Raw genomic sequence first — 12,691 nt, 5'->3', positions numbered from 1 at the left:
GGTTTGAAAAAATCTCCAAGGATCTTGTACCAAAATTTTAATACCTAGGTTGAGTTTGAGATTTCAGAGGTCTAAATCTAATCATTTTGTTCATTTCAAAGTTGATAATGGTCACATTTTTATTATTGCATTATAGGTAGATTATATGTTATTGTTTGAAATAGATGTTTGATTTCTAACTTGAAGTCTCATTTGTCATCCTAGTTTGAGATGATAGATGCAAGTGTAGCTAGGTACAGTCGATGGATGGAATAAGAAGAGATAAAGCTAGAAGAAAGATTTGGTTAAGCTAGAGTAAGTGTGTGAATTTTGTGTTGGAGAGATCTAGCATGCCAACTTGTAGATCTATGATAGTTCCTATTGCAATGGGAACAAAGTTATCTCTACGGTATTGTCCAAGATTATCTTCTTGGTTGGAGGACATGGCTAGTGTACCATATGCAAGTGTTGTTGGTAGTCTTATGTATGATATGGTTAGTACTAGACTAGACATCATCCAAGTAGTGGGATTCTTAAGTTTATATATGGCTAATTTTGGAGACTGCATTGGGATGCAATTAAGAGATTATTCAAAAATTTGAGGGGTACTTCTGAGCATTCCTTCTGCTATCATGGTTATCCTACTAGACCTTGAAATTCTATGAGTATTTATGGATATGAGCATTCAGATAGGGTAAGTGGCATTGACAACATAATATCTACTAGTAGTTATGTTTTTCTTATGTATGGTGGTCCTATACATGGATGGGTAAGCAACAAGTTGTAGTCCCTTTGTCCACGATAAAGTAGAGCATATAGCACCTTCTCATGCTTGCAAGGAAGACATTTGGTTAAGAAATTGTGATTAGATATTGGGTTTCATGTAGGATTGATTACTATTTGTTGTAATAGTCAAGGTTTTATATTCTTAGCAAAGAATCCAACATTCCATGCCAAAACAAAGCACATTGATGTACAATTCCATTTTGTTTGAGATATATTGGTGGATGATGGGAAGCTAAAACTGGGGAAAATTGACTCTTTGACAAATGTTGCAAATGCATTGCCTAAACTAGTTAGCACAAGGAAATTTAGATGATGTTTTGGTTACATAGGTCTCTTGGCCCTTCACAATTAATCTATGGGCTATTTGAAAGGTCTTCAACAAGTGGGATGATTTTGGGATTAAGGTGTTTCAACCTTTTCAAATTCTATTATTGTTTGCTTTTGTTGTATTTATTTATTATTTTAATTAAGTAATTGCCTACAAATGTCTAGTTATCTAGCGGGGTCCACAAGTTTGGTAGCATCCTACTTGGCAATGACTATATGACACATATGTCACACATTTGGAGGTAGCCATCTCAATTTGAAGATCTTGATAGGTGTTAGCCTATGACAAATTCTAGGACAAGGGGTAACTTTTGCATGGAGGTGGGTGTCTAAGCTAGATCATGATGAGTTGTAAGAGAATATGTTATTCATAGTCAATTAATGACATATTCTCTTATAGTTATTAGTTGCAAGTTGTGAAAATATTTATTATGGATTCTTATGATGGTTTTAAGATGCATAAAAGCATTTGTCATAGCTCAATATAGTAAAATTCAAGTACTCAATATAGGAGGTTTGAATGGGGAGTCATTTGGAGACACCATGTGTCATTTGTGTACTTTTTGGTGGTTAAAAATGGTGCCAAATGTTATGCATGGCCCCATCTTGTATCTTCATTTAGTTGCCACCTCTTGTGTTGCATTCTCTATAAAAAGTAGCCTTAGAGAAAATTAGTTGTGATGCTTGTAGGTGAACTATGCATTGCCAAAATTGATTCAACTATTTGGATTGTTGGTTGGAGACTCTTGTTGAAGGAGTCTAGTGCTATTGTATTGCGACTGTTATTTCAATAATACAATTATTATGCTTTTGGAGTGTAGGGATTTTTCCTAAAATAATTTTTCTACAATATATCATGTGTTCTATGGTATACTCTTTATGTGTTTTATTATCTCCTTCTGGATGTGTCCCTGATTTTTTAATAGTTAAGATTGTAAAGAAAGTTTGCAACTATTTATGTCACTTGATTAGTGTTAGCAAGTGGTTTCCGCACATTTGCTTATTTTCAATAAAATTATTCATAGCGTTTGACTTAAAGATTTGGCTTGATTAAGTTATAAATTTGCATAACCTCCTCCAAATTGAATAACTTAAACTATTTTGAGAAAATCCTATATTGGGTTTCATTATCTTTTTTCAGTGTATTCAAGTTACTAATCATTATAATGATCTTAATTGGTAGGATGGTATGCTTAATGTTAAAACCAAGATAATATATAAATTTGTCTAATTCAAATTCAATTTCCAATAATCTTAACAAATGTTGGAATGTTAATTCAGATTACAATCATATTGTGGTCAAACGTTCTTGAGCCCAAAAAGGTTTGTTTTAGTTGGTTTCTTATTTTGCAAAGGCTGCCTTATGATAGAGCATGCATATTAGTTGCATTCAACACACTTCATATGTTTCTTTCATTAATTATGTACATGCTAGAGAATATTCTAATGCATAATTAAAGCACTTGTTTACATATTCATGCTCTAGCTTAAGTTTATTTGGTGAGTCTAAATTTAGCCTAGTCTAATTTAGTTAGGTTTTAGTTTGCATATTGTGCATATCATGCACCTTTGGTTTGCATATCTAGCTCTAGTTTGCTATTTTTAGATTAATTTTTAAAAAAATTTAGCACTATTGCTTTCTATAAAGCAAAGGCGACCTTTCAGAGTATTTGATTGCCCTAATGTCCACCTTTCCATTCAGGACTACTTCTTGCATGTGAATTCTTAGCTGTTGTTATTCATTTTTCTTGGTTCTTTTTTTGTTTTGCTTTCACGTTCTTTTTGCGGATGTCATTTGGTGTTCCCTCTCCTGACGTTTGCCCTTTGTACTGTTACCAATCCCCTAGACCCCCCTATTGGTCTCTTTTTGGACATTAATAAATTCATCTTATCTTATTTTATCTTATCATCATAATTCATCCTAAATTATGTGGTCTTGAAAATTGTAATCTTTTTTCCTTTTGAAGAATACGGCAATTATTTTCTTGCTACCCTTGCTCATGGAAGGTGTTTTTTATTGTTGTTTGATCCTAGGTGCTTGTGTTACAAACTTTAACAATTTATACATTGAATTCTTCTCGTATCAAACTTCATACCACATGTAGAAAGCCAAAATCAATTAAGCACATTTGTTTTAGTAATTTAATGCTAAGGAAATTTGGAATATGTTTTGTAATGGCTTCATGATTTGAAGAAATATCAATGATGTTGATTGGAAGAAAGTTCTTACCGAGATTGTAATTAATTAGTTAAACAACATAATGTGCTTTGGATTTGTTTTACAACTGAAATCTTGTGGAGCACTTGAAAGGAGAATAAGTTAAAAGGGTTTAAAACATAATTTGTTTTGAATTTGTTTTACAACTGAAATCTTGTGGAGCATCTTAAGGCAAGAAATGAGAATAAGTTAAAAGAGTTTAAGACGACATTTAATGAATCAACAAAAAAAATTCGTATTATTCAATGCTATCTCCCAAGTTACGGTGAATGGATATTTCCATATTCAAGTTCTTGAAATTGCTTGTGATTGCACACCTATGTTACCAAAAATGAGAAACGAGACAACGAAACGAGAATTTTATATATATATATATATATATATATATATATATATATATATATATATATATATATATATATATATATATATATATATATATATATATATATATATATATATATATATATATATATATAGTGCATATAATTAAAAATAAAAATATTAACTTCTTAAATAATAATATACAATTTCAAATATAACTACAAGTAAATTTATATTTAAAATAGAAACATGAAATTTATAAAAATTAAAAATACATATCTATGTACAATAAAATATTTTTAAAACAACTAAAATAATTAATTAATTCTAAAATCAAAACTCAATTATGCGTGAGAGGTGTAACCAATATCTCAATGTTGTGGCATGGTTAAGAGTTGGAATGATGAGATTGTTAAGATTGATGGGGTGGATTTCACAGTGACGAAGGAGGTTATCTCTACGATGACGGGAATACCCATTATTAGGAAGAAATTCTACAAAGATAGACGGATTTATGGGCAGGCTATGATCGAATTTACCAAGGATGTGGAGGAAAAGAAGGCTTTCGTGAAGATTTGTGCTAAGGGTTATCATCAAGTACATTTCCCTCGACACGAGATTCAACTGCCTCTGCACTCATCATTTTGTGCTTCTCAACCATTTCAAGTATGGGGCAAAGATTTCAATCCCTCTTTTCCTATATTTGTTTATTAATGAGAATATCAATGACTACAGGGAGAAGCACATAGGCAATCCAACGTTCCATAAGGGGCTTTAGTTGTTAATTTATAAAAATTGTAAGGCTAGGACTATGGGAAAGAAATTAAGAATAGGACGGTGGGAAAGGAGGGTAAAGATGAGTTGGATTAGTCAGGAGAGGATTATACCCCATCTGATACTAAGGACAACCAAGAGATGCATTTGGATACGGAGGATGCCAACCCATAGCACAAAAAGGAGGAAAAGAGCATCAAAATGGAGAAAAAGGAGAAAAAAGAGAATACCAATCCTAAACAAGGCATTGAGATTTCATCTGATAGAGACTACAATGAAAGGGCGGAGGGCATGGATACAGAGGGTGACAACACTGATGGGGAGAAAGATACCAATCTCAAAGAGGAGGAAAATAAGGAGAGGACAGGTGGAAAGAGAAACATTACTATTAAGATGCTTGCCAACAGAGAGGAGGATTATGCAGGCAAGCCTTCTAGGAGGTTGAAAAGAGGGAGAGATATCGAATCCAAGAAGGAAAGGTAGGAGGAGGGAAGGATAGCGATGAGGAAGATAAGAAGCAAGGGAGTGGGGAAGAGAATGAGCAGGATTTTGAGGAATTTGGGTCCAGCCATTACACATGTATGATTTCGAGCAAAGATAAGAATGTGGTTTGGAGGAATTGTAATAATGTTTCTGCGAGGATGGGTTCAAGAGAGAGATTATTAAAACTCTAGTTAAGGAGAATAAGGAGGGCAAAATGTAAATGGAGGGGTTGATTGACCCTGCCTTTCTTATTTTGAGCGACATCACAAAAGAAAACCCTCAGATGGATGTGCTTAACAATGGAAAAAACAGTGCTATTGATAGTTATCAAACCACAAAATAGACTTTCTATGAAATCCGAGAGCTTAAATACAGAGTGGGCAGATTGGAGAGGGATAATTGCAACATTCAGAACAAGAAAATTGAGGAGGAAAATGATATGGAAAACAGAGTGGAGGAATTGAAGAGTAGAATTCAGACCATGGAGGGCACTCTGCAGAAAATTGTTGAGAAAAGCTATAACATTCTTAAAGCGTCTAAAAACAACATAAAGGTGCTCATAAACAAAATTGAAGAACACAGGATTAGCAAGGAGGATGACCAATCTCCCAACAGCGGCAAAGATAACTCTGCTATGATGGATCAAGGAAGAGAACCAGATCCAACACAAAGAAAAAGGGCATCCAAGAACTTGATAAAAATCTCTCAGACTTGAAAGAGGTGGCTAGAAGAATGTCTGAGTTGGAGATTCAAGCTGCAGAAATCCTCAAAGAAATTGCTTGAGCTATTCCCTTGGCTTTTGTGTCTTTACTAATTTTTTGTTCTGCTTCCTTGTTTTTTTCTAGTTTTATCTGGTTTTTCTATGGGGGGTTGTTGTTAAGCCTCTGGCTTTTATGTTTTTGATACTTTTAAGTGCTTTATCTATGTTAATCTTTTAGTCTTGTAGGGTTTCAAGGCCCCATCAAAACCTATTTTCCTTAATCAAAAACATCCCCGCAACTGCACTTTAACCTCTTCAAATTTTAAACTTCGCATCACTAATCTGACTGACATTGCTAGAAACGGACATCTGCAATGGCGAAACCGGTTTTGCCCGTTGAAACGCAAAAGGGTGGCCTTCTGTCATGTTTCTGGCAACATAGTTGCACACAAAGAGTTAAAACGGAAAAGTAAGATATGGCCAGACATGGCTTTATAAGGTGTTTGTCAACACACCCTTCTTGAAGGCACTCACGGACTGACAAAAGAATTACAATGACAATGCAGAGCATAACCAAAAGAAGACACCCTAAAGTGCATGGTGCGAGGTATCATATCAATGCTACAAGTGGTCATGCCATTTAAGGTGTTAGATCTAATTAGAACGTTTCATCTGTTGCTGCTCCAATTGATTGGAGGAACCGGACATCTACAGCAGGAGCAATAACTACTAAGAAGGCAGTATTTAATAGCAAGCAACATGACTATATGCGCATTTCAGGCAATATAGTCCCATTAATGACTGATTCCATACTTTGTTTATCAGCTGATCAAGGTTGTGTAGTTGTATAGCTGCATTTTGTTACTGCATAGCAACAATACAATTTTTTGTAAGCTGCAATATTTGTTTCTTAGCTATGGAGAGACAACTTTCCATACTATCCATAAATATAACATGCACAGAGACTATATTTTTCATTTGCTTGCATTGAACACCTTCACAAAGGGATTCCTCAGTTGACCAGAGCTAACCATTGACTCTTCTGATCAATGACTTAGCATCCTCACCAATACAACTGAGCAGTCCCAAATTTGCATTGGCAATTGTTTTTTATTAAACTCAGCACCCTACTAAGGGGACTGGCCCTTACACAACTACAGCCAAAAGGCATCAAGAAATCGACATCACATTATATGAGGTGCTGATTACAACAAGTGAAGGATTTACAACATGGTCAATACGGACAACTAACATCACAGTACAGCACAGCTAGGAGCCCACTCACTCGAAGGAGAGATTGAAGTGTGATTCTTCCTTTGCCAGTGTGCAACCGTCCAAGCGATATTGCAGTAGGGTCCTCACCACACAGTAGTGGAACCCCAATTGTGAGACAGTCAGCACCAGGAGCAGAGTGCTAGCAACACTGTACATTGTTTGCTGAAGGCTGGAGCAGATCAGGAATAGCAGTCGGAGAAGGGTCTGCATGGCCAGAGGAGGCCAGTTCAGCAGGAGAAATTGTTGACATTAGGGTATATTAACATTTTTTCTTGTTTGATATGAGATAATAGCTTTTCCATAAAAGTATGCAAGAAGGATCACCGAGTGTGATCTGAAACGTTTATGCTAAACAAACATACACAATCAAATCCAGAAGCAAAAAATTATATTTCAAATGGATTGTGGAAATCTAATAAGATTAATTAGAAGGAAATCTATGGAGTCAAAGGGTACCATGGAACTAAGCATACTACAAAACATGGCTAAACATCAATTTTTTAATCTTTCAAGTGACAATGAGGTTTGAACGTAAGCATTGTGTAAGCCTATGGTATTAGATAGGTCAAATATACTAAATATTCCTTGAGATCATCGAGTTAAAGTTTAAAGAATCTAACAAAAACAAAAATTGTGGAGACTTGTTTAAAAAAAAGCCATTGAACATTTTTTACAGGAGTTCCATAAAACTTAAACCTTAAAAAGCTACTTCCCTTCCATAAACTTCTATATATTTAAGCCTTGAACAAGCTTTACACAATGTAAAAATGCAAAATATGAATCAATCTAGAACTCAAGCAGATGAGACCTAAGATACTTGTGTATATATTGGAGACATTTGGCATTCCAACCTCACTACGGTTATTTGTTTTGGCTGTAAGGTCTTTGATCTGATCCCTGGTGATGAAAAGGTAAAATCCCCAAAAAAAAAAATGGCTCAGACAAACAACACTCAAATTTTATGTCAATAAAAGTAAGTTCAGCTAATGGAATAATCTCAAAAGCTTTGTTAAATGTTCACATATAGAACACAATAACATTCATTAAAAAAACCAGTATGACATAAACATTGATTAAACATAACTTCACCACTCGTTACATAGGTATGCAATACCACATTTAAAAGAATTTTCCAATATATATGAGCCCCTCTCAACCTGGATTGCAGAAAGCATTGAGTTTTGTAGGGATATTTTTACAATTCAGAAAATTTTATATTTTATACAGATGCCTTGAGCAAAAGCTATTATAATACAGAATATACCAATTTTACAGTTGCAAAGGCCTTTCGTACTTGATTTCAATGCCATGCCATTAATGTAACTTGGCAACATTGATTTCATCCACAGGGCATGATTGCACTTGCCACAAACAAGCAATCAAAATTTATAGAACACTAGGTAAAAATTAAGATCCGAAGTTACTCAAAACATGTGTATCTTTGGGCGAACTGATAAAGCAATCATCTGAACTGCACTACAATACAAGATATATCATCCTTGCTTTCTCGTTTCAAGGCTTCTGAAGTCAATTGCTTTGCTGCCATTTGTGGATCCTTGATTTTGCTAACAAAATCGGTTGCTTCTTGATTATTCATTACCTATATAAAATGAATATTATGTTACAAATCAGAGTACAAATGTTTGAAGCTATTGATACAGTTTCCATGACAGAAAATAATAAACTAAGAATCGGTTGCTTCTTGATTATTCATTACCTATATAAAATGAATATTATGTTACAAATCAGAGTACAAATGTTTGAAGCTATTGATACAGTTTCCATGACAGAAAATAATAAACTAAGAGAAATAACCTTCCATAAACCATCACTAGCGAGAATTAGAAAATCTGTTTCTGAATCAATGTCCCATTCCCTCACATCAGGATCTGACCGTAGATGTGACTTGAGACTCCTATCTCCAAAAGCTCGAGAAACTGCAAGTTGACCATTCACTCTTGGAACATCCCCTGCAGCAATAATGATTATTCATTAGGATGTGTTTCAAGTAGTAATGTTGCATTTGTTTCAGATAAACCTTATAGTTAACAGACACACTTTTTGAACGTTTAATTACATGGGAATGAATCAAGAATTTAAGACCTTTTTACAAAAGATTTTGAACCTTCCTACACCCAAATACTAGTTATTCAAAAAAAAAGAATCCTTACAAATAAAACAACCACCTGGAAAATTTGAGACGAAGCCGCCACTATCTTCAATGCTTACACGTTCAGTACTAGGCTCGTGATCAACGGAGAGCTGAATAGCTCTTCCTCTTTGGCACACAACTGCTCTAGAGTCACCGACATTTGCAACCAAAAGTTTTATGCCATCTATTAAGATGACTGTGACAGCAGTGGAACCTCCTCGAGCAAAGTCGGGAGTGTGTCTAAGAATGGCCTTATCTGTCTTATCATAGGCTTTGATTATGGCCCTAACGGGGTGAACCCAGAATTCTTCCTGGAACAACACATAACCTAATCAGAGGCAATTGACCCTAGCCTCGTTGACTCTGGAAAAGAAAAATATATCATCCAGAATACATAAAAAAGTTCTTATTCTTAAATTATATAAATGCAGACAAAAAAACATCAGACTCATTACAATATCTCCACTAAGAAACATCAACCCAGCCCTAAATCAAGGGAATACTCAGATTGCAATTTGAAAATAATATGTTATGACCCTGCACTAGATCGAAATTGAATGACAAGAATGTTTCAAGTCAGGTTCCTAACAAACAGGATAGAACATTATCCTGCAAATTTGACTAGCAATTGGAACTAAAACATATGCTAAAATAGCTTTTGTTCAACATCTTTCGTAGCTCCTTTAGTTAGAAATTTAATCACTTGCCTCACTAAGAATATTTTGAAATAGATTCTTCTGCAGGTACGAAGGCACACTGTCACCCAAATGACCATCAAAGATGGCATATAAGCCCAGTTCATGGCCATTTATTTGAGTGAATTCTGCAACATGATAATCCTCCATGGGATGACTAGCTTTTCCTTTGACTAGACTGAAACCATAAACAATCTTATTGGAACTGAGGTGACTCTTCCCTTTCCCAGAACTGCAAGAAGAATTACCTCCACCCACCATCTACACAGGAATGAACAAATCTTAGGAACAATAGAAATAAGCAAAAACCCAATAACCATCACCGCATATATCTAAGTTTGGAAACCAAAAACAAATAGATAAGGAATTGAGTGTAAAATAACCAAAAGCTTTTTAACAAATAATCTTTCAACTCTTGCATATGAAGGAACTACCAATCAGCTTTCAAGTTTCCAAATTAATGCTGAGGAATAATATGTAATTCAATTTAAATGAATTGAATTAATTTCTCCATGCAACCCAATTTCTTTTGTTAATTCTAATTTGTTAAAATTTTACTTTTATTTATCAACCCAATGCAAACAACGGGGCATATCTTTAGATTGAATTAGCATTCCACAAATGGAAGGGTACACACAACTTTCAAGACCATAAAACTTCTCCTTTGTAAAGCTTCCTGCTAGATTATACATCATGCACTGTGTACAACTAAGCATATGAAATAATGCATTTGATGTATAACTGATAACCTTCTTGCACACAGCATCCTGAATCTTGACAAGCAATGCACTGATCTATAAAATTAGGACGAATACATATGACCTTTAAATTAGAAATAATCGAGGTCTCAGTTTGGATTGAAAGATATCTATTATGCAAGGAAGGCGTCATCAAACTAAGACAGGCTTAGTGCAAATAGCCAGTCAGAAATGATTATGTTCAGAATATTTACACCCGTCCTGATGCAAAGGAATCCTATCAATGATAAATACAAGAAAAACATCTTCAAAGATATGTAAAATTCAGAAAAACCCAATATTATAACAATCCAAAAACTCAAGTACAATATATGCTCATTGCTGTGCTCGGAATAATTACACCATGTTCTGATGCAAAGGATCTCTTAGCATCCTATCAATGATAAGATACAGGGGAAACCTCTTCAATGATTTGTGAAAATCAGACAAATGCTTATACTAAAACAATCCTCAAACTCAACTACAATATTGCCTACTGTTTACTAGAACTTAATAATTCAACAAGATCATACAAGAACAATCCATCTGTTGCTTCCCAACAAATAAAGGAGGTGCTTTAAACTGCAATGACTTCTGCTCTTATATATTAAAGCTACAACTTTTATGATAATGCGTACACTTGCAGTTCAGACAGGAGCCCTGAAAAACAAGAAAGTATCAAAGAAGATGTACACGTGAAGCTTATAGAAGAGATGTAAAGAGATATACATATATTTGTGCAACATATCAGAATATACAATAGAATCCAATACACCCATTTGATTGTTTCATTATTAAACCTAAAAAATTGCAAAAACATTCAATAAGCAGATGAATCACTGCGGTTTGATCTTAGCTAAATTCTTTAAAGATACCGTGGATACATAAACCTAAAAAGTTGCAGAAGCATTTGAGGAACAGATGAATCAACTATCTCTGATGTTTGCTGCTGGGAAAAGAACCGACGAGATTTCGACCACACAAACGCATACACAAGCATATATGTTGCATGCAACAACAGAAACTGAAGATTTGTAGACCTCCAAACTGACAATTTCATAATATTTAAAACGGTAATATAAATTGCCCCCATAATCATAAAAGGCCCCTGTGAACGGAAATTTCACCTACCCAACATTGAAAACCTAATTTTCTTAATCAAACAATCTTAGCAATACCAAATTTGCAAATACCCAATTACCACTTTTGAGTTTATAAAATTTTGAAGAAGCTTTTAAATGAAAAAGAAACTCGAAAACATCCCCAAGAGATGAAACATATTTTTTGCCTTTTTTGAAAAAAACCCTTTTAACAGAATCAATTTGCAGGCTCTAGAAATCTGAACATACCTTGGAATAAACAATGTGAAAGCAGTTCAGACCATCCATACACATTTTAAAAAGCTTCTCCTCCTGCTACTTAGCATTTAGCATATCAAGAAGTAGAACTCGCGGCCTCCGGTTTATATGATTTGCGTATCACAAGTAACTGCCACCCGAATATTGCATCAAATCCTAGCTTTGAAGAAAAGGGGAAAATTCCCGGAAGAAAAAATAATGAGAGCCCAATCACGAAACAATTCTGAAAGTCCCAAATACTGAATCGAAATCCATGAGCAAGGTTATGCGTCTAGGTCACCAAAGCCCTTCCTGGTCAGACTGACCAAGTCATGTCCTGTCCAAAACACTCCCCTCGTTTTCTATGGTTGGTGAGAATCTAAACCCACATTTTCTTAACCTTCCAAATCATGATTTGACCAGGTGACTTGCATAAACAATGTTTGCAACCAATAAAATTTGGATTGAAGGTATTTTCCTGTTCACAGGATTGACCACCATAATGAACAGAAAAGTTCCTCTTGTCTATCCACTACGGTAGTGTGTATGCAGTTTTGGGCGCAAATCTTACCAAATGTTCTTTTATCTGTAACTTGCAGTGGATGCCAATGTTTTTAATTTGCAATGGGGTTATTATTATTATTATTTCATTGTATAAGGCTTTGAACCGTAACAAAAAGAGTATGAAAAGAACCACTTTTTCTCCCACTTTCTTTGACATTTTCCTGGTTATGGATATGATAGGCACGTGATTCCTTCCAGCACATCACCTAGATAACACCACTTTTACAGTACCATTGAAGAATGAATAAGGAAACTTCAAACTGGGACCCTCCGGTTGACTTCTGTAAAGATTTTGGGCTTTTTTAATGGGGTCGTTCTGTTTAGCTAATGTTTCAGAGCA

The 12,691-nt window shown here is 34.7% G+C and overlaps 1 protein-coding gene across 2 annotated transcripts; it reads right to left on the bottom strand.

Annotated features, from left to right (window-relative positions):
* Positions 1 to 7,909: 7,909 nt before the first annotated feature.
* Positions 7,910 to 12,430, bottom strand: LOC149574818 (putative protein phosphatase 2C 9). Of its 2 annotated transcripts, none has more exons than XM_089814653.1 (5): positions 11,800 to 12,430; positions 9,722 to 9,974; positions 9,053 to 9,325; positions 8,682 to 8,836; positions 7,910 to 8,466 (listed from the first exon to the last, which is right to left on the bottom strand). In XM_089814653.1, the coding sequence occupies exons 1-5, from the start codon at positions 11,842 to 11,844 to the stop codon at positions 8,329 to 8,331; spliced, it is 864 nt and encodes a 287-aa protein (XP_089670779.1). In that variant the 5' UTR covers positions 11,845 to 12,430; the 3' UTR covers positions 7,910 to 8,328. The 2 variants fall into 2 exon arrangements, with proteins under 2 accessions (XP_089670779.1, XP_089670780.1); XM_089814654.1 differs by having other exon boundaries at positions 8,402 to 8,583.
* Between the last annotated feature and the right edge of the window lie 261 nt (positions 12,431 to 12,691).

Source organism: Cupressus sempervirens, chromosome 2, assembly GCF_028749045.1.
Source record: "Cupressus sempervirens isolate cs-2001-9-10 chromosome 2, ASM2874904v1, whole genome shotgun sequence".
Taxonomy (NCBI): domain Eukaryota; kingdom Viridiplantae; phylum Streptophyta; class Pinopsida; order Cupressales; family Cupressaceae; genus Cupressus; species Cupressus sempervirens.
This window is presented reverse-complemented; position numbering and strand designations above follow the sequence as displayed.

Bases quoted from the DNA above. Each gene is read 5' to 3' on its own strand.
- LOC149574818 (XM_089814653.1), bottom strand. From the start codon at position 11,844: ATGTGTATGGATGGTCTGAACTGCTTTCACATTGTTTATTCCAAG. The intron at 9,975-11,799 runs GTATGTTCAGAT...ATTCCTGTGTAG, and splicing joins TTCACATTGTTTATTCCAAG to ATGGTGGGTGGAGGTAATTC. The intron at 8,837-9,052 runs GTGGTTGTTTTA...TTATTGCTGCAG, and splicing joins CTTCGTCTCAAATTTTCCAG to GGGATGTTCCAAGAGTGAAT.